This window comes from Melozone crissalis, unplaced genomic scaffold (genome assembly GCF_028551555.1).
Source record: "Melozone crissalis strain CALT ecotype California unplaced genomic scaffold, PUWL_Pcris_2 ptg000081l_1, whole genome shotgun sequence".
Lineage (NCBI taxonomy): Eukaryota > Metazoa > Chordata > Aves > Passeriformes > Passerellidae > Melozone > Melozone crissalis.
The window spans coordinates 14796488-14821256 of NW_026535858.1; the positions used below are offsets into that span (position 1 = coordinate 14796488).

Here is a 24769-nt window from a genome sequence, read left to right on the forward strand (position 1 = left end):
TGGATATTTGTTTCATTAAAATCTATGAGAGAGTGACCAGCTGAAACATTTTAATCTTTGGGGTTTTGCTTGGTCACATTCTTGAAATGTTGGGAAAACCTTGATTGCAGTAAAGGATGGGTTTTGTCTGTCTGGATAGCCCTTTTCACACACACCCCTCTGCCTCCAGCAGAGGAGGAAAAGCAGGTGGTAGGTGCAGGTCAGTCAGCACTGGAGAGCTCTGGGCCCTGCATCTGCAGCAGGTATTGGCCACTGCATCCATGGATACCTGCTCTGGGCTCCCTGTCCTGCTGCCACAGCCAGGAGAGCCCTGCAGCATGGTGGGTGCTCTTCTCTTGGCCCCAAAACCAACCACCCTTGTGCTGATGTGGGGAGTCCCAAGCCCCCAGTCTCACAGGATTTCCCCCAAGGCATTGCTGTTGGCCCCATGGAGACAATTCACAAATTTTAAGGTGAAGCTGTCCTTTGGACAGATCAGAGTCCCAGCTGTGTCAAAGCAAGGTGATAAAACCACAGCTGCTCTTGAAACTGCCCTCAGAAGGTCCCAGCTTTGGGTGACACCAGAGCTCACCAGGACTGCACTGTAACCCACTGAGCCCGTGGTGCTCTCGCTGCTGGTATGTGACACAGGTGTCACAGCAGAGCTTCTCTCAGTCCTCTGCAGAGATCAGGAGCTGAAGGTTTGTCACATCCAGGTGTCAGGAGGGTGGCCTGTGCCTGGCCTCGTTGATCTGTCCTTGCACAAGAAGGAGGGCTATGGCTCTGAACATGGTGCACCATCAACTTTCCTGCCCTAGTGCCTCAATTTTTAGCTGGAAGAACCTTTCCAAAGCTGCACGTGATGGTGTCAGGCCAAAGAGTGAGCAAAGTGTATTCCAGGTGTGTTACAGACCAGGAGCCAGGACACTGTTTGGCACTACCAGTGTCTGCACTGATCCACACTGCGGATAAGGTGGAGAAGAGTCTCTCTTGTGGCAGGCCCTGGGCCCAGCCTGCATCACCTGCCTGGAGACATGGGTCATTCTGAGAGCAGAAGCAGTGATTCCCACAGCAGGACACAATTCAGGAAAACAGCATTGACATAAAAGGTGAAATAGGATTTTGATGAGTGATGGAAGTCCAAAAGAAAGGATGTTGCTGATTAGGCAGTGCAATGCTCAGGTGCTTCAGCTGATGCTTCTTAGACCTTCTCAAACCACCTGGGTAATGCGAGCTGGCCTCCTGGAATGCATCTTTGATGGTAGGTTTTTTTTTAAAGTAGAGGAAAGAAGGGAATTTTAGACTTCTGGCCAGGATGCCAGGGTTGCAAAGGTAACCTTTCTGTTGTGGTTGAGGCCAGATAAGACCTGCCTTGAGTTTGGAAGAGCAAAGATGTACAGCAAATCAAGCAGTTTTGGGGGGATGAGGGGGAGGAGAAGATATAAGGGTTCAGCCAAAGCTTTCCAAAACTGAGGGAAGTTCAGTCAGGTAGAGATGAAAGCTAGCAAGTTCCTGTGCTTATTGGACCTGCTGGTTGAGCTCCACTGCAACCCAAAGCCTGGCCCTGCCCTGTGCTAGGAAGAGCAGGATGCATTTGTAAGGCAGTTGTGAGAGTCTCCTCTCCCCCACCCTCCACCCTCTGTGTTAGCCAGGGGGATCCTGGGGCCTTGCTCTCTGTCTCCACCCCCGGGGACCTGGGGAAGCACTGCTGTGCTTTGGCTGTGGCCTGCCTCTCTTGGGGCTGCTTATTTCTTTTTGAAGAGCTTGCGGAAGGAGCTCCGGAACCCCCCCTTGGGCTCGTGCCGCGGGTTGTGGTCGCTGAAGGATGTTTGCTCATTGTCATCCTTCTGGCAGAACCTGGTGTTGTCTTCTGCATGGAGCTCCTAAAAGGGAAAAGACAATTTAACCAGCATTTGCAACCTCACATTCTTGTTCCCTTCTCTCTATTTCTCTCTTTCTGTGCTAGGAGGGACCTGGTGGGTGAGGAGGTGCTAATAAGGCTGGGAAGCAACACTGGTACCTCTGCAGAGAGCTTGTTGCTGGCTTTAGGGCTGAGGCAGGGACAGAGGAATAGAAGGATAAGCATTGTTAGAGGGAACTGGAGCTTTTCTTGCTAAGTTTTTTGTTTAGGGGAAGCTCATTAGCTTCTTTTGCCAGTGAGGGAGCAAGCCAGCTTGGGCAGTTGGAAGAACTTCCCACCCTCTCCTTTCTCCCCTAGAGCAGGGAGGCATCAGGCTTTGGAGCAGTGATGAAATGTGAAAAACTCTTCTACTGGCTCTGCTGCTGCATGGTTTCATATCTCTGGGGCAAAAGACTTCATTAGCACACACACCTTGTGGTAAATGTGCCACTAAAAGAGCTGTCCCTCTTTTGGGAGAGTGCCAAGCTCCTCTCAGCAAGACTCTGGACAAGACCCTTTTCTCCAATTCTGCCCACCACTGCCATGGTGATTTCCTTTGCACTGGGCGGAGAACATATCCTGCAGTTCTGGACGAGCTCCTCATCTGCACCCTGCTGTGGGCCTTAGTTCTGTGCAGGTGAGTGCCAAAGAGCTCATCAGCCCCTTTCCCTGGGGTGCCTGTCCCCCCATGGCTCTTCCCTCTGCCTCATCTCCCCTCTTCAACCTTCTACCACCTCCTTCACTCACTAGGCTTTGCTTTTTTTTTTTCTTTTCTTTTCTTTTGAAGTTTCCTTGCTACCTTTTCAGTCAGGCTGTTGGAACCTATCTCCCATCATCATCTGTATCTAAGCACCTCAGAGCACCCTTGGCCTCCTCTTCCTTGGCTGTGACAGCTCAAAGCTGACTCTGTTCAGTCACTGCAAGCTACAGAAACATTGCTCCTGCAGGACTTGGTGTCCCTGAAGGGTTACAGAGCTCTGACATGTCCCACCTGAGGGACACAGTTGTGGGCTCTGACTGTTCTCACACAGAGTTTGGCATAGGTCTGTACAATCCAGGCAACAAATACAGGTGAAACAAAACCTATGGACCAGATCCCTGCTGGTGTAAATGGGCTGAGCTTGGCCAAGCCATGCTGGTTTACACTGGCAGGACTTATCCAGCACTTACCCAGCACTCCTCACAGCAGGTGGAAAGGCACCTGTTTAACTGGGTGCCAACCACAGCACTAATTTTGAACAGCTTTGTGTAAACTTCGTGACCTGCTCAGAACATTCACCTGGGGGGGAAGCTCAGTGACAGTGGAGACACACAAGAGGCTCCCTTGTCTCAAAGGTGTTCTAGCTCGGCCAGCTGTGCACCTTAACCCATGCTTTTCCCTGGGGAAGATGTGTGTGAAAAGGAGCAGTTGAGGTCTTGGAATGTGTGGGCTTGAAAGCTGTTTTGGCATGTTCTACTCTAACTGTATCTCACATCTTTCTCCTGCTGCTGCTCCTGCTGCACCACCATGTGCCTCCTTTTTTTCCTCCTCCTATTTAAGCCTCCTTACTTCCAAAAAGCTCGGTTTTTCACCCGCTCCTCTCTGTGGGGGGAAGTAGCTCCTTTGGGAGCTTCGGGATGAGGCTGAGATCATGTGAGGCTGAACATTCCTGTCCTGCTTCTGCTGCAGACGGCTCCCACTGCTGCTCCGTGTGCTGTAGAGTCTGGTGCTCACGCCCTCCGCGCTGCGCGGCAGCTCCTTCAGGGACCTGCTCAGCTGCTTCCCTTTGCTGTGGAACATCTCACGCTTGTAGGTGCTGCTGCTCACGGGAGTGCAGCTCTTAGGCAGGGGCTGCAAGGCATGGTCTGTCCTCTCTGGTTCTGAGGTGAAGTTCACAGGCCTAAGGAAGCAAATATCCAAGCTGGACTCGGAAGAGGCCGGGGAGCAGTTCTCAAAGAGAGCAAGGTTTTGGAAGGTGTCGTCTTCGTAGGGGCCTGGCATGGTGAAAACCTCCCCAGGGTAGTCAAACTCTTCGTAGCTTGGTGCAAAGTTCCTGGCATCCTGCAGCAGCTCCACGGAGGTTCTGATGGCTCTCTCGGTGTTCCCCACCGCGTCAGCCGGCGGCGCTTCGTACTCCATTTCGGGGATGGATTGCAAGGGGGCTGTCAAGGCCTTGAGTTCCTGCTCTGTCAGCTGAGAAGAGGCAAGGATGTTCTCTGGCCTCTCGTGTTTTCTGCTTTCCATCTCCCAGTCAGGGGGCTTTACAGCCTGGATGTTCTCCATCACTGTCGGCTGCGGTTTCTTCATCTGCGGCATCAAATGCCTTAGAAATAAAAACCGAAGCAAAACAAAAAACAGACAGAAGTGGAATACTAAAGGATGACAGAGACAGCATGACAAATTCCCCCCACCCCTTCACTCCCCCAGCCCTGTTGTGTTGATTTGATGGCCAAAAGGTACTCTCCTGTCTTGGAGAACAGTAACAGAGGTGTTTCTTACAGAAATGGCCTGGCTGGTTAGGAGGATCAGACTTGGAGAGACAGAACTGCTTATCCAGTAGCTTTGTCTGACTTTTGTATTCTACAGCATGAAATGAATAGCAACTGAGATGAGAAGCCAACTGCTCCATCTCTCTCCTGCTCATCTGCATTTTAGATTCTAACTTTCCTTCTCTTTCTGTAATGAAGGAGCTGTGCCTCACTTTCCTGTGGTCTGGTTGTCTTTTCAGGTGGACTGGGTTTCTCTCTTGGGTAAGGTGACTCTGTCCCCAGAATGTGTCAGGAGTATACTTGGAGGGCTCCTACCCTCCATGTATTCCAGCTGAGTCTTCAGCTCAGGAGCAATGTGGGGGTGGTGCCAGCTGAGGCTGCCAAGGTGGAGGCTGGAGCAATCTGTCTGTGAGAGGAAGGAGATTGGCTTGGGCAGTCTGGGGAGAAGGAGGCTTAGGACTGATCTGTAACACTGCTAACAGAGGGGGACTGGGAATGATGCAGCCAAACTCCTGTTAGTATCAAATGAGATAAGAAAGCACAATAGCCACAAATTGCTGGCATAAGAATAAATGTAAGTCTAGAATGCTTCTCTGGTCATCATCTCATTTGGCACCTGTCAGGCTGGAAATTGCCAAAGGGGAACTGTATTAGGAGTGGCTGAGGGCACTTGGTCTGTTCAGCCTGGAGGAGACTGAGGAGAGACCTCACTGCAGCTTGCAGCTTCCTCATAAGGGACAGCAGAGGGGCAGGCACTCATCTCTTCTCTCTGGTGACCAGTGACAGGACCTGAAGGAATGGCTTGGAGTTATGTCAGGGGAGGTTTAGGTTGGATATTAGGAAAAGTTTTTTCACCCAGCGGGTAGTTGGGCACTGAACAGGCTCCCTAGGGCAGTGGTCACAGCACCAGCCTGACAGGGTTCAAGAGGTGTTTGCACAAAGCTCTAAGGCACACTGTGTGACTCTTGAGGATGGTTCTGTGCAGGGTGAGGAGTTGGACTCAATGATCCTTGTCCTTTCCAACTCAGAATATTTTGTGATTCTGTGAAGATTTCCAGGTGTTACCAATAGCCCTGTCTGTCTTGACTTAGTCTTGTATCTTTTTGAACCCATTTCGTACTTGTATCTTGTGATAGCAAATCACATCATTCAGTTATGTGCTGTGTGGAAGAGTATTATTTTCCCTGCTCTGAGACCCTGGTCCTGTTTCCCAGCTCTTGTAATGTTGACAGTGAATACTGCAGAGTGTTATTGTGCACACCACTGTCAGGCCTAAACAAATTCACATCCTCCCTGACATGCTGCCTTAGCAGGCAGCCCTGGCTAGAGCTCTGAAACATCCCCTGCTTGTAAACCACACAGTGGGGGATAGCAGGATGGAGCCAGCCCTTCATCTCTCTATCCATGGACAGGGAGTGGTTTTGGAAATTACAGCCTGTAGCTGCTTGGTGTCACTGGCATGCTGTGGGTGAGGAGAGAATTTTCAGCCTACTTTGAAAGCTGCCCACAAGGACAACAGGCTTACGGGGTGGTTGTGCCAGAGGAAGGTGCTGCTGGGAATGACTGGATGGCCTCTTCAGTGTGGATGCCACTGTCCCGCATTGATGCTGCACTGGGTGTTGGAGAAACCTCCTGGCTTGTGCACTGGGAGGTGAGACCTTTGTACAGCTTCACCAGGGATGACCTGAGGGAGGAGAAATCCATCGTCGGGCTAAGAAATAAGGCAGGGAATGAGCACGAGCGTGTAGAATCACAGAAAACAGGACTGGGAGGGACCTTAATATTCCTGTTCACCTCTGCCCACCCCAAGGAAAAGCCTGTTCCACCTAGTCTGCTCCAGCCAGCAGGGCATCCTGCTTTCTGTGCTGTTCTTAACACCTCTCCTGATTGCAGTCCCTCCCCAGCAATCTGCTCCAGCCCTTTACCACCCTCCATACTTGGAAGATTCCCTTGAAATTTGACCTTGTTCTACTCCTTGGGTAAATCATCACAAAGAGCAAAGGCAATCAGATTCTGATTTTAGTAAAAAGTCTTGATTTCAAGGAATTGTTCTGAACTGTAACTTGAGAATCTACATTCAGGGTAATTTCTGTCATAGTGCAACTCAAACAGGTTATGGGAGGCTTTTGTTTCTCCTACCTCCTCCCCCAGTAAAATAAAATAATGCCATTCTTTTGGAGTCTCAGTCCATAAGGGAAACAGTCCTCACCCTCACCAGGGCCTGGAGCTGCCAGAGCTAAATCCCCATGTGTTTTCCCACTGGGGAGTGACTTTGTCACTAACTTAAGGAATCAAATGATTCCATGAAACATGTGGCTGCTTTATTTAGAAGGACTTAGAAGTGATTTTTCTTTCACTCTCAGAATTAGGCAGAAGGGCCCACCCCAAGTCTGACCTCAGCTTGGAGGTCAAATACCAATAGTGGTTCTTCTCCAGCATTTGGATGCAAAGGGCTTTGTTTTATTTCAACAGAGCAATGTGCCTGTTGATCTAGCCTGGACTTAAACCCCCTGTTTGCCAGGCTTCCCCCACCCCTCCTTTCCCTGGTGGCAGAGACAATGAGTAGATGTTGTGCTTACTTCTTCAGCTTTTTCCTCTTCTGTATCAGCAGGTCTTCATTGCACTGGAAGAGGAGGCTGTAGTGTGAGATGAAGACGCGGAGGCGCTGCACGCACACCAGCAGCAGGTAATAGTCAGGGTGCTCTTGCTCCGTGAACTTCAGGACATTCTGAGGCACAGAGGAGAGCAGGCTGTTGGGAGGCTGTCCTGACCCTTTCTGGGGAGAAGGCACTACTGGAACCATGGATTAGGGCTCTGGAGTGCTCATGGCAGTGCCCTGAGGGAGCTTTGCTAGGCACCATGAGTTTCTGAGGGATTTGGATGGGGCCTGCCTCCCACTAGCCCAGTGCAATTGCACAAGGAACCACTGTAAATGTAATCACAGGATGGGTGGGTGATGCACTGGTTGAGTTTAGCTTAGAGTGAGTAAACCAATGTTTTGATTTTCTAGGGGTTGCTTTCTGTGTATTCGCCTTATCTGAAATGTTTCAGTACAATTCAGATAAGCCTTCTGTGAACCAGAACTCTTTTTATCAGCCATCTCTCTGTAGGACAGGTGTTGGGCCCTAGGAGGCCTCTCAGATGTGTCCCATCTCTGGCCTCCTGTTTTCCCAGAGCAGCAGACAACAGAGCCTTTGGCTTCCCAGGGGACAAAAGCTGCTCCTGTCAGGCCAGTTGGAGAAACTGGCAAATATAAGCAAGCTTCATGTGAAAAAGATTAAACTTAACCTATTGTTAGCTGGCTTTCCCTTCAGAAGTTTGTTGGTTTTTTTTTTTCTTCAAAGAACCTGCTGAGTTTGTCAGGTCCCTGTACCTGTACAGGCCCAAATACCAGCTCTGAGTTAAAAGTCACCTGATGTGATTAGAGTTCAACAACAGAATTTCCATCCTGGGGCCCTACCTGTAAATGAATAAGGTATTCAGGGATTCGCTGGACTATATGAAAGAACAGAATGTAGAGATCAGACTTGATTTCTTCTTCTACCTGAAATAGAGAAAGTGACTTAAGAGTCTTTCCCACCCATAAAACACATCTCCTTCCAGATGGTTCTGTGGTTTAATGAGTAGTTGTGCTGTAAGGAGTTGCAACAGTTCACAGGGGCACACCAGGCATTTAGGCTGGGGATTATCTACTAAGGACACTCAGCCTAATAAAGTAGGGAGGCACACTGAAACTGCACTAGTTAAGTTTCAGTGAAACTCCAAGAAAAGTGTTGCTCAGAATGAAGTTCTTAGTTTAGGCTCAAATTAATTGAACAAAATGAGATTGACTTCTAAATTAAAATATCTTGGAAGCAAGCAAATGGGGTTAGGTTACTGCACTTTAAACTACCTTTATATTTAACTTTCTAAGTTTAAACCAAGAATCCAGACCCATATAGATGAAGCTGAAAGTGAAGACTCTTTTCTCTCTAAAGGACTCAATCCCTCTGTTTGGGTGAGTCCTCCATTTTCCAGGAGACAGTTCCTGGAAAAGATCTGGATAGCATGTGCATAGGCAAGCTTTTGGGAGGTTTAATCTGAGACATTGTTTCCTGGCACAGCAGAAAAGCTGCTTTGGTTTCAGACAGTGAGGAAGGTGTCAAAGCTGCCTTTTGTAGGTGCCAGTCAGCCACAGCAACCTCCAGGAAACAGGACAAGTGGATTGGCAGGAGAGATCCAGGCTTGCATGTTGCCATTACATGCTGGGAAGCAGGCAGGATGTTTACCTCCTTCAGGATCACCACGTGGATCAGAGAGATGCATTCTGGCAGGTCCCTCAGGTAAGCAACGTAGTAGTCCAGAAAATTATTCTTACAAAAGAGAAAGAGAAAAGAACACACAAATTTAACAGAGGCTTTTGGTCACAGAGCCAGCCAAACTGTTAATACCCCACCATCACTGCTGGAAGGTCACCAGTGCAGCAGAGCTGCTGTTTCACTCCTTCAGGGCTTGGAACTTCTCAGGAAAGTCTGTTTTATAAAATGTGTTCAGCTGTTGAGCACAGTGTGTAAAGCTTTACTGCAGATGGGGAGGGTAGAGAGGCCAGGCAGTAAGAAGCTCTTCTAATCTAAGATTGTTAAAATTTATAAAGTATCAGATGAGTTTTTACACATCCCTGCTGCTCACCAGGGCAACAGAAGTGAGTACAACAAACCATGTGGGCCTCTGCCTGCCCTCCTGCTTGTCAGAACTCTGAGCAAGGTGTATTGGGGCAGGGGAGCATCAGAACCCCCCTCTTTTCACACCCTCACTGGAAATACAGCCATTCAAGCTCTCAAGGCTCATGTGTGGCTCCTGCAAGCAGGTCTGGGTCTCATGTAGTTTATGGAGCTGTGCTATGGGGCTGCTTGCCCACAGGTGGGTCTGGCATGTGGGATCCCTGAACACCAGAGGGGCTGCCATGCCCCAGGACTGTGCTCCAAGGGGGTTTCTGAAAGGCCTTTCCCTTCAGGCCACAGCTGCACAGCACAGCCCCTCTGTTCAAGGTGTCTTGGTCCACCTGCACCTCAATAAAATGTCATAAAACATGACAGAAGATTCTGGAGAGGTCTTTACCATACCTCATCATTTGTCAGCTTCAGGAAGATGTCTCCTAGGATCCCTTGTCGTGGCCAGCTCAGGACTCTCTCCTGGAGAGCGTGCAGTAAATCCACGTGCTGCTGCACCAGGAACCGCAAAGAGTTGGGGAAAAAGCTGATGGGACACCAAACCAGACTGGTTACACAGAGCAAAACCTTATCCCTAATAAGTGAAATCTGCTGAAGTGGGCATTCCTGAGTGGCCAGCACAGCCTTGCACGTGTAATATTGACTGCACTATTATTGCTGCAATAGCACAGGTGTTACTGACTCCTGTGGCAGGAGCCCTGGCTGCATTGGGGGGTCTTGTTTTGGCTGCTGTGTACATGCAAGTATCCTCTCCAGCTGGCCATTAATGAAGTGTTTTTAAAGCTCCTTAGGCTTTCCTTGCAATGCCTTGAGTAGCTCACCAGAATTGGCAGCTCTAAAAAGCCCCAGGCAATGCTGCAGTGGCTGATGATGCAGGGCCATGGCCCTGAGCCACTGAGAGCTTGGAGGAGAGCTCCCCAACTTTCTGTCTTGTCTCATTTGTCAGGCCCTTTCACAAGACAACCCACTGGTGCAGAGCTGGTCAAAATGTGCTACTGCCTTTCTGCCACTTCACATTGATTTCACCCAGAATCAGAAAGAAGATGGTGGACAAGATGCAAGGGACAGGTAGGAATGTCTTTAATGACTGCAAAAACCTCCCAGTGCCTCCAGTTTTCAACTAGAAATAAACTAAGTGTTCAAAGATCTCTGTGTGGATGTAAGAAAAGTTTGTGAGGTGATAATGCAGAAGTAATATTGACTGAAGAAAACTCCCCAAAAGACAGAGAGCACATTACATCAAATACCTTCTCTCTTTGGTGCTTCTTTTCACATCTGGCCCTTGCAGTGTGGCCTTGATCTTCAGGATGAGGGAAAGGTTGATGACATACTTTCTTTCTGACTCCAGCAGCTCCAAGGCGATGTTCTGCCTTTTGGCTTCCAGAAGACAAGGGTTAAGTTTTAAAATAAGAAAGTACTGACCTCAAGGACAGCTGCATGTTAGACTGGTGAGGGGATCATGAAAGGAGAAACTTGTTTAAAAATTACATCAATGCCTCATCTTTTTCTGTGTTCTTTACCCAGAATGTAAAACTCCACCCTGATGCTACAGCATGCCCCAGCCATGACCAGTGCCTCAGTTTGCTAAGAAAGCTCCAAAGCAGATGTATTTCCCCCTATGAATACAAAATTTTCTAAGAATAACAAAACAAGCAATCAAAGGCAAAACAACTCATATCAGGGTTTCCCATCCTGAAGAAACCCTGCAGAATGAGTAGTTGTATTTTTCACCCACTTAAGCACCTACTCTGCTGCAATCCCATTAGTACTCTGAATCTGGCAGGTCTTGGAAAGGAGAAGGGCTGTCCTGGGTACAGAGTGGTTCTGTCAGTCACACAGCCCAACAAATACTCCAGAGGTCTTGGAGTGTGAGGCCCTGAGAGATTCCCCCAGCAGCAGAAACTGGCCTGTGTGTCTCCTCCATGGATGCTGATCACCAGCCAGCTCACACCAGCTTTGAGCCTCTCTAGCCAGAGTTTTCTACTCCTTACCAGCCAAAGAGGGTTCACATATTATGTTGTCTGCTGAGCTGTATCTGCTCTGGCCCATGTCCTTCCCTCTCTCTGGTTGCTCTTTGGAAATGTATTCATCTCCCCAGTCCTTGGTGTCCTTGGGCTGCTTCCACACTGTTGATGGCAGATGCATTTTTGACTGTCCCTCTGTTGCCAGGGAAGGCTTGAGGCTGTCATCTGTCTCTATGGCTGCTCCTGCAATGACAGACAGCTCCATGGACTCTGACATCTCAGCATCTCTCTGACAGGTTATGCTGCAGCAAGCAGCTGTGTTCCCATCCATTTGAAGCACTGGAAGGTGAATTTGGAGCATTCTTTGTGCTTCACAAGGGCTGTAGCCTTGTGGAGTTAATTTACAAAGGAAGTGAAGTTGGTGAGCTCTTCAGCAGAACAAGGTTTGCACTCTTCCAGCATTTATTTTCAAGCCAAATAAGATCCAAAATTAGACATATGTTGGAGAAGCAGAAACACCTTCTCTTCCCAAGTGGGAAAAGTGGTGTTCTCACTATTCTTTGTCACATCAGGAAGCTTCAATTCTTCCTTTCTGAAAAGCATGTAGAATCTAAGAAAGCAACAGCAGAAAAGCTTTCTCTGCCAAATCCTTGGCACTGACCACCAGAGACACTTCAGGGACACAGGTTTGCCCTCATATCTCAGCTGCAAGTAGGAAAATGGAGGTACAGGGCAGAGTGAAAGACATCCCTGTGAAATGCCTTCCCTGAAAGCATTTTTTCAGAGCAGTAAAGCCAGCACTCTAATAGAATCATTGTCTTGCTGTCTTTTGATGCTTGATATTTTATTACCTGGGCCTGCTATGACCTTCACACCTCCTTCTCCCATGGGCATGATCCTGGTGTCAGACACTGTTGAGGAACAAAGGGAACTTTAGCAACAGAAGGCAACTGTAGAGTTTGCTTCTTCCTGCCAAGCCCTGTCAATAGGGTAAAATCCTTCAGTCTTTCACAGTTTTGCTATGAAAACATCCCTGTTGGACTCTCCTGTCAGGAGGATCTTTTCTGCTGGGCTCTTGTCACAAGTCTGTGTTTCAGTAGCCTCTGCAGACAGATAATGTGGGGTCCCTGCTGTGCTCAGTGCTGTGTGACTGCAGAGGAATGTGAGCAGTCTTGGCTTCTCCTGGCATGCAGGTGCAGGTTGGTAGAGGATACTCCACACAGAACAAAGAGGATGGAGACCTGACAAAGAGACAGGACTGATGTTTTGAGTGGAAAGGAGCTAATTGAAGAGCAGAGGGATGAGACTGGAAAGAAAGGAGCAGTGGAGAAGTGAGTGAGAAAGGTGGTTGTGCAAGAGGGATGTGAGGGAGATGGCTGACATGCCACCTCAGAGCATGGGGCAGAGAAGGGCCACAACTGACAGGTTCTGAGTGAAACAGAGTAGAAAACAGCACATGATTTTCATCTAATCTCTGCCTTTGTTGACATTTTTAATGAATATGTTTTTATTGTCTTCCTATCTGAACAGCAAGAGAGTGATAGACCAGCTTAGACCCCCAGACTTAATTATAGAATAAAAGGTTCTGATCCATCTCCTTTTCTTTGATTCCAACTTCCAAGTGTTTAGCAGTTGACAGTGTTTTCTTCATCAAGGTGGGATCCTCCTTCCTGTGCCCTGTTCCCTCACACAGAACCAAAACCAGAATTTTTATCAAGAGCCCCCATTTGGTTCTGTATCTGTGCCACTGGCACTACAGAATGAAGATCCAGCCTGTATCCCTCTCCTTGGAGGAAGCAAGAAATGGATGTTGAGACAGTTTTTGCAAAGCAAATACTTCCTGAACCCAGGTTACCCCAGTGATCTTTTTTTGATTTTTTTCCTGAGGAAGGCACTGCATTTGCCTATTCTGTTTCCTACCTTTTTCATAAGTCACATTGTGTAAAAGACTTGTAAAATCTTCATTGATCAGCACAGGTTCTGGGAGGTTGATGGATCGGAACGGGCTGCCCTGGAGAGGTGTTGGCACTGTCTGTGACCCGTGGTCATCCTTCTGTGCTCTCCTGTACAAACACAAAGAATGAGGTGCTTGGAAAGGCTGAATGCTACAGGTGAAGCTCCTACACTACATTTGTGGCCAATACTGTCAGAAATAGGACAACTCTAGCAGAGACCAGGAAAGGAGCTGGCTTTGATGGAATTGGCAGTTCATGAACAATGTTCTGGAAATAACTTCCACTGGCTACAGGAGAAGGTTATTTCAGATCTATTATTTTGCAGAGCATATTTCATCTAATTAAATAGCTTAATTAGCTAAGGGGCTAGCCTAGATTTGCAAAGTGTTTGCATCAAGGCAGCTGTATAGACTCATGATCAAAACTCTGTTTTCAGAAGAAGGCTAATTAGGACCAAGCTGGACAAGTGTCTGCTTCATCCCAGCATCAGTGTGAGAACATTCCCTGACTCTGCTCAGAGGAGAAAAGGCTGGTGACAGGAAAGCAGAGCAGGCCTGCACCATCAGGAGCCCATTGAGTCCTGCAAGCCTGGAAGGGGAAATTTCAGTGCTGTTGTCTGAATGGTGGAGGCTTCTGACTTTCAGCAGCCCCAGCACGTCTTTAGTGGGTCTTTGTTCTGCCAGGCCCTGGTTCTCCAGGGAGCTGCTGGGGGCTGTTTTTCTGTTGGAATCACAGTGAGGTGAGCATTTTCCTTCTGTCTTTGCTCTGTGGGGTGTGTGTCTTGGAGTCTGGGGTGAACTGAAGCATTTCTAGTCATAAACAGTGTTGATACACACTTCCAGCCAGGAAAAAAATTAGGAAATTATGCTCTACAGAAAGGAACAAAATGGATACCACTGCTAATTAGCATTTTCAGGACCCTGGAGTTTGGGCCCTTACTTAGCTTTCATTTTCCGTGATTCCCGCCGCTTCTCTTGCTGCAGCTGCTCAATTTTCTGTTGCATTTCCTCTTGCTTGGCACTGATTTCTTCAATCATTGACTTTGCATCGCTGAGCTCCTCCTGAGAAACAGGCAAAAGCACAGCATTCCCATCAGCCCTACGTGGCACAGCTCTGAGTGCTGGCTGGTGTGCACAGAAGGTGCTGCAGGGTGCTCTGGGGAGTGGCTCTGTGATTAGACACTCCTCCTTTGCAAGGCCAGCATGTGTGACACCTGCTGTGCACAACGTGATGATCCTTGATCCTTAATCCTACAGGCCACTCACCCAAGCCAGCATGGAGCCCCATGACCAAGGCACTGGTGGGAGATGAGACTCAGGGCTTCATCCACCACCAGCTGAAAGCACTGGGAGGACTCCTGCCCTTAATGGCATTTGGAGGTGGGCCTTAGGGAGCACATTTCCCTCTGCAGTTTTCCAGCATGTGTATTCACATGCTGCACCTGGTTCAGATCCCAGTGTGAGCACTCACATGTATAAGCTTTTGCCAATCAGGTCATGGATCTGCCCTTTTAGCCTGGTTTCCTAAGGAAATGAGGCCCTCCATATCTTCCCTGTCCATCCTCCCTCAAGCAGTTTCAGCCAAGCCCTTACTCAGATGTAGAGCTCTGATGCATAAAGTTCCTGCAGGTTCCATGAACATGAGCAGCAGGATTGAGGAGAAATACTCAAGAGTTTCATGTAAACCAAAGGACTTCCCCCAGGCAAGGAGGTGACTTTAGTGGGAGCTCAGTGTTTGAATAGCCAACATGGGCATGAGGCAGAGGGAGAGCAGCCTTTGCCCCTTCTGTTGCTTGCATAATTCTTTGTGTCTGCATTTTAAATCCCCTTTTCCCCTATGACAATGTCCTGGGTAACCCTGTGTCTGGTTGCTCTGAGACCTCTCCCATGTGCCCTTGCCCTTTTGTTGTCTTCCTTGCTCATCTGGCACCAAGGGCTCCTCTTGCCTGGTGCCATCTGTCTCCTTGTCACAGGGTTAGTAATGGGCTTTGTCAGTAAGCAGCCCTCTTTAGCTTCACAAGGTTTTATTGACTCAGCAAACCCCCTGGGGAAAATTTGCAATAAAAACTATAAAAAAGTTCCTCTGCCTGTCTCATCATCCACTTTCTGCATGGAGATACTGGCTGGTCTAAAGTGTACATCAAGCCTTCTTGCTAGGCTGTCTCTCCAGCCCTTTGTCTTTATCCTCTTGGGCCAGATCAAACCAGGCTGCACTTCCTCCCAGCCATGTGGAAATGCGACTTCAAAAGGCTTTAGGGTTTTGTATTAATTTGCTGCTCCCCAGTGGCTTTGGTTCCTGCAGGAAATGCAGGAGACCCGACCCAGGGAGAGGTGTGGGACAGTGGCCCAGCAATAGCCTGTGAGCAGGCCATAAATCCATGGCATGTGCAGCCTTTGTGCCCAGGCTGCTTTGTGCCCAGGCAAATCTCAGCACTGCCTCATGGCCAGTCAAGAAGGCTAAATGGGCCAGAGTGTGGGATACTTGTGAGTTGGAGCAGTGAGGGGACACCCAAAGCCAAAGGAAGTACCCCAGGTGTATCCAAAACAATTGCTCACTCATTTCCTTTGCAAACAGGGAGCATTGATAGAGGCAGGGGAATGCTTCCCTCTGCCAGGCAAGCTCACATGGAAAGCATGCAGCCCCCCACAGGTCACACTCCTACCTTGAACGTGTTGAGGGAATTCTTCATCTCGGCCACCTTCTCTTCCATGGCACAGCGGCAGCTCTTGACCTTCTCCTCCAGGGCATACTCTCCATGCTGGATGCGTGACAGCTCCTGCATTGCTTCTGTGAAACCAGCCTTCAGCTCAGAGGCCAATGCCTGCAACTACAGCAACCACAAACAGGGGGGTTCAGTCCCTCCTCCCAGGATCAGGTGTTTGTGTCCCCGAGGGTCACAAAGGCTGGGTGTAACCCATCCTGTAAGGTGCTGTCCTCTTTCTCCTCCTCCTTTCATGGCTGGGAAACATGGGGAGAGGTTTGGCCCCTGCTGCAGTCTTGGTACAGAGTAGGAGGTGTTTGTCTTGGGCAATCAATGTGCCCTTTTCCAGACTTTTTTAAAAAACTTTTTGGAGTTTTTCCAGGCTCCCTGGCAGTTTGCAGCCTGTCAGCCTGTAGTAGGAGAGGACAGTCTGAAACATGCCAAGAAGGTTTGCAATACAGCAGCCAGATTATTAATCTCCAAAGCAGCTGAGCAATCAAGAACGTGTCCGGTTTTGAGCAAGTCCTCCTCCCACACGTGGAGCTGGAATTCTCCCCACACAGGTCTAACCCCTCGCTCTCCAAGGGCTGTGGAGAAGCTCTGTCCTTTGCCATGGGCCCTTTCCATGGAAGGAGGCAGCTCTAACTTGTGCTGGGGAGGGAACAGGAGGTTTTCCCCTGGCATACAGTGACACTGTGCCCACTCTCTCTGTTTTCTGTCCCTAGATGCCCTGTGCTCACCACCTAAGTTGGAGGCAGGCAGTGATAGCTGGGTGAAGCAGGAGATGGACTGGGGCAAGCCAGGCTGGCAGAGCAAGCAGACAAGGCGGGTGTGGAGGTGGGCAGTGAGGGGGATCAGCGGCTGGCACAGAGCTAAGCAGGGAATTCCCTCTCGGGAGCAGCTGGGGCTGGTGAGCCTGACTCTGCCCCAGTGCTGTGAGCGAGGCTCGTGCTGCCTGCACAAAGCCCTCAGCGAGGTCGCGGCCCAAGGCGCTTCGGCACAGAGGTTTTTACCTTTACAACAGAAATGCGGCCTAACATCTGGTTATAAACTGAGTCCAAAACGGGAGCACTGCTGGTAAGCGGAGAGCCACCCCGGGAACTCAGGCGCTTGAGTCCTGCAAATGGAGCAGAGATGGCTTCCGATACCTCGGGGCACTGGCACGCACCAGCCTCCTCTGGTCAAGGCTGGCAGTGTCTTTCCAGAGGATGTCTGCCTGCCATCCCCAGCACTCACCCCACAGCCCCCACTCTGAGCTGCCTGGACACACATTTCCAGAGTGCCTGGGTAGGAGGAGCGGGACTGACAGGAACCACAGGCGCTGGGACCATGCAGAGGGGAGCAGGAGGCTGAGGACATCTTCCTTCATCAGGATGAAACCCCGAGTCCCCAGGCCAGCTGGAGCTCCAGACTCCTTGGCTGAACACTTTCCCCCTCCCCTCCTGGCCACAGTGTCACCCTGTGACCTGTGCATGTAGTCTGAAGGGTCAGAGGGGCTGCTTAGGGCAGACAATGACCACACTGCTTCTGATATCTCAGCCCAGATGGTCATGGCATCATCAGACATCCTAACATATGTGCCTGGAGAAGGGGGAGGAAGGGAGGGTTATAAAGTACTGTGACTGTGCAAAATGTTAATATTCCCATCCCTGCTCGCAGGTGCTTAAGGACACACTTTCCCCCTGAGCTGACCTGGCCAAGGCACAGTCTGTCTGCCAGCCTGCATCAGGGCTGGGCATCGCACACTGCCCTCCAAGTGACAAGGGTTCATTTGCAAGATCTGTCCCTTCCAACTGGAATATGCTATTCCATTCTAATCTATGCTATCCATTTTAGAGATCTGCTTCAGGATGGAGGTATTTCAGCCCCAAGTCTTGCTAGCAGTGGAGCAGTCCTGGAGCTGGCCCTGGACATAACATGGTCTGGGGAGAATAAGCTGAGAATGAAATGTTTCTGCCCACAAGCCTGGCCATCTCCTTCTCAGATGCTTCCAGAAAGGGGGTAAACTACACAGATCCTTTGAAGGGTATAGGGGTGGGAATCATTGCTGATCTTGAGGTTTCAGAGTAAGAAAAGCTGCAAAGCATCAGCAAAAGTGGACCACTGCAGAGAATTTGTTGTCCATGTGCACTGAAACACTCTATGAAAGCAGAGTTCAGCCAACAGAGTTCAACAAAAGGAAAGACTTGGATTAGAGCCTGGACAAAATATCCTCTGCATCTAAGAGCAGACAGTGACCTGTTATTTTGGTATTTGCTTTTGGCCAATCTCTGCTTTTGTGGTGACAGTGCTAGCTTAGTTTCTTTGTGTGTCCATCTCAGTGCTCCAGAGCCCAGACTGAGTCTGTCCTGCCCCCATATATCCTTCCTCAGCCCCATGCAGCTTGCAGTGGCTGTTTCAGACACTGAAATGCATCCTTGTGTTGCTGCTTGAGGGATGAATGCAGCCAAAAACACCAACCAGCCACAGAGCTTGTCTGATAGAACAAGAAGTGCTGAAACCCTGAGCAGGTCAGGGTTAGCATAGAGGGAAATACATTCTTGTTACATTGGATGCAGAGTTGATCCAAAATCAAGTGAAGTGATACAGGAACAGCACATTGTCTTTAAACTCTTGCCAAGCATGGTGTAGCTATGGATTTTAGTTAGAGCTCATTTCTAAAAGCAAGCCGTAGAAAACCATCCTTTAATCCCATAAGCTGTTAAAACAGATGGAAGCCACTGAGGCTATCAGGCCCTGCCCATGTCTTGGCCAAGTGACAGGGCTCTGTCTCCACAGGGATGGCCTATGCCTACAGGACCAGAGAGGTACTTCACAGGTTTGTGACCCTCTGGAAAGTCAAGCCAAGTCTGTGTTTCCAAAGTTTCTAAGTGCAACACATACCAAAAAAGACAGATTGTGTAATACAGCAACAGTTAAACCATAATGTGTTGCCCTGGCTCACTAATTCATGGGACTAAAGATGTAATTTAACATTTAAGTTGTGGAATTTAGGAAACAATAACTTAAATTGAACTAATGCCTAGAGGATAAATTAATCTGCACAGTCACAGGGAGTCCTTCAAACCTGTCCAACAGCTGTTCAAAAAAAGCATTTAGGCATGTAAATAATTTAGTACCAGGTACAGACTTCATCTGCCTTTGGACTGTGGCCCTCAAATCTGACAAAGCAGAGCAGTGAGGCATCCAGTGCCTTGTGTTTGTAGGTATGTCTTTCTTGGGACCCATGACTCCTATTTCACCTGCTGCCCTGATGATTTTCAGCTCTGTGTGGAAAAACCATGCTGTTCACAAAGGGTGCACAGGACTGATGCTGCTTCCTGGAGCCGAGGCAGCAAAACTGCAGAGTCTCCCCTCTCTCTCTTGGTGGGTGCCAGCAATTTGAGACATTTGTAAAATATAACAACAGTCCTTGCAGCCTAAAGATTTGTTCAGGCTTTGAGGCAGCCCAGGGAGGATGGTTCTGCACAGCAGATGGGGATGGTTTATGGAAGGAGGGAGTGGGATGGAAAGAGGGCAGCAGAGCCTTGGTGAGCTGGGCCACTGTCCTGGCTGCCACTGAAAGGGTGAGAGGGAGCCCTGCCTTCTCTGAGTAGCTGTGTCCCCACAGGTTCCCTCAGCACTGGCCAGGCTGTCCAGGGCCCTGTCTCCACAGGGATGGCCATTTGCACCTGCACCCGTGGCAGCTGCCTCAGTCCTACACTAGAACAGGACCTGCTGTCTGGGACCTTGAGCTGGAGCCTGTCAAAGGCAGGAGAAAACAGGCTCATGATATAGAAATACTGCACAGAACAATTCTGCTATTATAAATATATCCTTGAAAAGAGCAGAACCTTCTGTGGCCATGAAGGAGTACTGTCTGTGGTGCTTCCCCAGCTTATCCACTGTCCATCACTGCACATCTTTTGGGGCTGCTCTGAAGAAGTAAACAGACGTATTTCAAAAGAGGGCTGCCTGAGGACACTGCTTGAAACCAATCTGGCACAAAATCCAGTGTTTGACACAAGCCCTGGATCTGATTTTTCACAGTTGCATGATGCATGCTTTTACCAGGAAACAACTAATTTTTAGAACAGCTACTAACTCCTGTGCTTAAGGGCAGCACTCCTACAGCCAAGCATTAGGAAGGCTTGCAGTGCCTCACAGCAGGGGAGCAGCAGTGGTTTACAGTGGTAAAGAAGCTGGTCCTAGGAGTATATCCAGCATACATATTCCTAGGCAAGGATGGTAGGCATACAGTCAGAGCAGCAAAGTACAGAAGAGAAGGATGACTTAAAGATGAGTTGCAAGTACTCATCAGTCCTTGCTCCACATCTGTGCAGTCCCTTTTGGTAACTGCATCATCCACAGGGCCTTTGCTGAAGCAGAAGGGAGGAGCCAGCTGGTGACTGACATGTAAGGACTCGGGAGGGTACCCACACGTCAGCTGGAAAACAACATGTGTGCTTGGTGTTTCCAGCACACAGTCCATGTGCATGTTGGATGCACTGTGCTGGACCCCTGGAGCTCTCTGGATGGAAAAAGAGGATGAGATGACAGAAGTGCTGGGTAGCTCATGGAAAGCAGTGCCTTCCCCACTTGCCATGGTGCACTTGCAAGCAATTATGGACATTAGTGTTGCAATGGTGGCAAGGGAGATCTCAAATAGTCTGCATTTCCACTTCAGGGGTATGTTTCCTCTCTCAGATTATGGTTCCATATTGAACCAGACCAGGGATTAAACTGCTTAAAACTCTGTCACATTTCCTGCAGACTGGAAATGAGTAGGAAACATCATGTGGAAAGGCTGAAACTGCATCTTGCAGGACGGATATTCCTTGGGCTGTGGTCATAGACAACCTGTGGTATCCAATTGCAGCAAAAATGTTAGCCCAAAGACAAGGCACAGAGCTCAGGAGGAACTGATCACCAGGGTTTCTAGCTGGGAGGCCAGACAAAGACATGCAGAAAGACTCAACACTCTGGCTGCTCTGGATTATCAGGCAAGAGCACTCCATGGTCTGAGGAGCTGGGAGGCTGCCAGGATAACCCAAAGCCCCACAGAAGACCTGGGCCCCAGCTGCATAAGACACCCCTGCCCCATGTCAGTCAACAGATCATTGCTCCTGGGACAGTTCAGCAGGTTTGCTGAAAGCTCATCAAAGCTCAGTCATTAAATCTCCCCCAGCCCAGTGAATTGACATTCTCTAGTTGGTGCTAATGATGTCAGTTGCTTAATTAGCTGAGCTCACAAATCACCTGTCTAAATACAACTGGTTGTGAGCAGAGAAATTTTACTGAAAGGTCTTTTAAGATGAGGCCCAAGATGTGTGATATTTATTCATGCAGTGTGCACGTTTTGGTTGCCATGTTTCTTGTAAATGCCTACATTTTTCCTTCAACTTAATTTAGCTTTTAACTACTGTTTATATATTAGTAACTCTTTAAACTCTTGGAGTTATTTAGGGCATTTTGCTCATCTTTACCTGGGAAATCTGTGTTGCAGGGGTACTCACAGGCACACTTTCAGTCCCTCCTGTGGGAATAAAGAACTTCAGTCAATTAAAATGACTTATAATGGCTGCTATTAATAACTGGAACAGAGGGTTTGAAGTCCCTCTTGAGGAACAAATCAGTTTTAAAGGATTCAAGTCTCACTTTAGGAGGTCTGAACACCATATCTTTTGTAAAATAAACTGCAATTATAAAATGGGAATGACTCACCTAAATTCAGATGTTAAATTCACCTTATTTGCTGTCCTTTGTCTGGCCAGAGTTGATCCATGCAAGGAAGTGAGAAAGCTTGTATGTGCAATTAGGACTAAATTGCTCCCTGTGAAGTGTAGTTCTGTGTACCAGCCTTAGATAACACTATTTTTTGGGTTTTTTTTTTTTTGACCTAAAGCATTACTGATCTGTGTCTCTACTGAAAGAGTCAATTTTGTCCTCTACTATATCTGTACATATTTCAATTACCTCTGCAAAAGGCAAAATACCTTATCTGTATATTTTAAATTTTATTTTGTCACAATGCAATCCAAGCAGTAATGATGTCTTTTCTAACCTCCCAAAAGTACACCTTTTCATTGGTTTTGTCATTCCTGGGGGTTTGTGGTATGGTGATCCCAGCTGATCTTGTACAACTTAACATTGCTGAAACAGACTTAGCTGATGGAGGAGATTATATCTATTTTGCAGAAGTATTTGGACACTGCAGAGACATTATCTCTAGGCATTAATCCTAGAATCATGGAATCATTTGAGTTGGAAGGGACCTTTTAGAGGTCATGTAGTCCAACTGTCTTGTGCAGAGACCTTCAGTTGTCCAACAGAAATCACCTCTGGCTGTGCTGCCGTTGCCCTTTGAGGCAATTGCAGTCCAATGGCCTTGGTGTTATTCCCTCCATCAGGCTGGATCTCACTCCCAGAAAACACCATGCTACTCTGTTCCTCATCTGGATTGCCTCCCCTTGGGAATGCCACTTCACCAGATGGGTTTTCCCTTGCCTCCAAGGATTTGCCTCTGCTGTTAAGTCACAGACATGACCAATAACCCCATGCCCAACTCCAGGAGAAGCCAAGCTCCTCTTTTCCATGCTGGCTACAGATGCTTGGTGCTTTTCCAACCTGGGCCTTTAAGATAACAGAAATGCAGTCCTGCAGAGGCTGGAAAAGCATGCAGGGAGGACTCTGCACAGTCAGCCAGTGGAAAGTTGAAGCCTGGAAGTCAGAGCTATACAAGGCATAGCTCCATTCTGATTTTCTTTACCCCTGAGGGGGAATGTGGGTTACCAGCAAGGACACCTATGAAATGGCCCTGTTCTGGTCTCCAGGATTTGTCCTGATTCAGAGGAACTTGAGCAAATTCCCCCATGAATTGCAGAAGGGAGAGGCAGAGAGGCTGTGTGCTCCTCTCTGCCCATGTGCCACTTCCTGCCTGTGCTGGTGGCTCTCTCAGCTGTGGGGCTGAGTAGCTGGGTCAGACACTGAGCCTCTGGGGGATATCCTCTCATGCTCCCTCCTAGGAAACAAGAAGCAGCAGGCTGACTGGGAGAAGTGACTATGACTGCACGCTGCCAGCTGTTTGGGGTCAGAACTCATCAGCCAGCCTGCACCAAGTCCCATGTTTCAATTTTTAAATTACAGGTTGTTTTCATCTTCAGCTTTGGCCTTTCTGGTTCTTTTTTCCAGATTTTCTCTGCAACCACATGAATTAGGAACTGACCTTTGGCCAGAAGTTTCTCCTGATGCCTGGAGCTGGGGCTGTGTGTACAGTGACTCTCCTGAATCATGGAAACTGAGGCCCATGCCAGGTCTGTTGGGCTCCTGCTGTGGGACAGTAAGGACTGACTCAAAGAGAGCAAGAGGACACGTTTCTGAATTAATAGTACAACACAAACCAGGTGCTGGCAGGACAAGGAGATGCTGTTTTTACAACATGGATGGGTGTATTGAGTGCAGAGCTCTGTGAAGGACTGGAGGTGTCAGGTAGAAGCATAGCACAGCAAAGAAGAGCCTCCTCAAATTTTCTTTGGGTGTCTTTCAATCTGATACAGAGGGCCTGAGTCATGTCCTGCAGAGATCTGTAGGGATCTTTCATGTAGATTTGATTGTGCATCAGTCTGTAATGTCCTTGGATTTACTAAAAGTGAGGAACTGCTCCTGAGTGAGACCAGAATTGGGGAGAGGATCACTGCTACTGTGACTTTACTTCCACCTTTGCCATGAGCACTCTCTGAATGTAGCCAGTCAAAACCCAGATCATTTCTATAAAGTCACTGTAAAGAGCTGAAGCAGAGGAAACTCTTCACAGTCTCACTGTGGGAAACAAGGGACTTTGTGCATCTCCCAGTTTCTGCACTGAACATCCGCAGCCCATGAGGGCACAACAATTAATTGGAAAAAATCCCTGAGATAATTTCCTTTTCAGCCTGCTGTAGTGTAAGGGCCTAGGTACATAGACCTAATTTCATCAAATTAGAATAATCATCATAATAATAGAGAAATTAACTTTTCTGATAACTATGCCATGAATAGTGGCACCACCAAGCACCTTCTAAGAGGGAAAGAGGTGGTCCAGTCTCCCTCCTGAGCTGACAGCTGTGGACACTTCTAGAGCTGCTCCCCCTGCTCACAGTTCCAAGAGTTCCTCACCATATGGACACAGTGCCTCTGAGGTGGCAAGGCAAAGCACAATGCAAGGGGTTTGGGTGGAAAGCAAGCACCACATTCCTCTGAAAGAAGTCAGTAACCACTAAAACCCTGGATTTGAGCTTTTCAGACTTTCTAGAATGCAGCCAGCCTTACAAGGACTGATTGCATGCAAGCAATGTGGCCTGGATACATCTTGGTGCTTGCAAGACTGGGATTGGTGCAGATATATGTGTTGTAGCGCTGATATGAACAAGAACCCCTCTCTACAAAGGGGGAGCGAAGCAGATCCTCATCACAGCACCCTCATGTAAAACACAACTTTGGACAGCCAGAAGTCTCTCTACATCCTAAGGCAAGAAGAGGAATGACTTCCCACATTGGACATTACATATGCCACAGGAGTATTTTCCAGAGAGGAGAGGGAGATGATTCTAAAATAAGAAATAAAATGTCAACCCCCAGATATTTCTAAGAACTGAAAGTACTGAACATTTGCCCACAGCTGCCATGGTTGAGAGGTGCTCTCAGGGCCTGGCTGGTGGCCAGCAGACAGCTCCTATGAGAGCATGTTTCTCTCTTGCTGTCTTTCATTCTAGCAAGAAGCGAAATAAGAGGCTGCTTTACCTTCGTGTTTGTTTGTGTCCATGGCTGCTATGGGGAGTGCGGCCTCGCAGGGACTCGTGTCCTCACTCGGGAGGGCTCTGGCTGGTCACTGGGAACATCCCATGGCTTACAGCTGCCCACATGGGAGCCCTGGGCTGGGGCAGCTCATCTGAACCCTGAGTGCAGAAAGATGCAGAAAGGGTTTATTGAGCAGAGCTGCTCAAAGTTCAGGCAACAGAGAAAGGAGGAGGGATTTGAGAGAGAAGGAAGCATCCTAAAGATCTGTTTGGGTTCACAGAGTGGATGCTGGTACAAACACTTCCCTCCCAGCCCAAGGCCATTTGTGCTTCCATGGA

At 48.5% G+C, this 24769-nt stretch overlaps 2 protein-coding genes across 2 annotated transcripts in view; both read right to left on the bottom strand.

Moving 5' to 3' along the window:
- GEMIN6 (gem nuclear organelle associated protein 6) overlaps positions 1-24769 on the bottom strand; it is a 146991-nt gene that overhangs the window by 86898 nt on the left and 35324 nt on the right. The gene's annotated exons all lie outside the window — the stretch shown is intronic.
- Positions 1645-24482, bottom strand: ARHGEF33 (Rho guanine nucleotide exchange factor 33). Its single transcript, XM_054290224.1, has 15 exons — positions 24435-24482; positions 21143-21192; positions 15639-15803; positions 13916-14037; positions 12942-13084; positions 11873-11932; positions 11049-11264; positions 10305-10434; positions 9451-9583; positions 8617-8700; positions 7809-7892; positions 6928-7076; positions 5874-6032; positions 3421-4182; positions 1645-1863 (listed from the first exon to the last, which is right to left on the bottom strand). The coding sequence occupies exons 1-15, from the start codon at positions 24454-24456 to the stop codon at positions 1725-1727; spliced, it is 2418 nt and encodes an 805-aa protein (XP_054146199.1). The 5' UTR covers positions 24457-24482; the 3' UTR covers positions 1645-1724.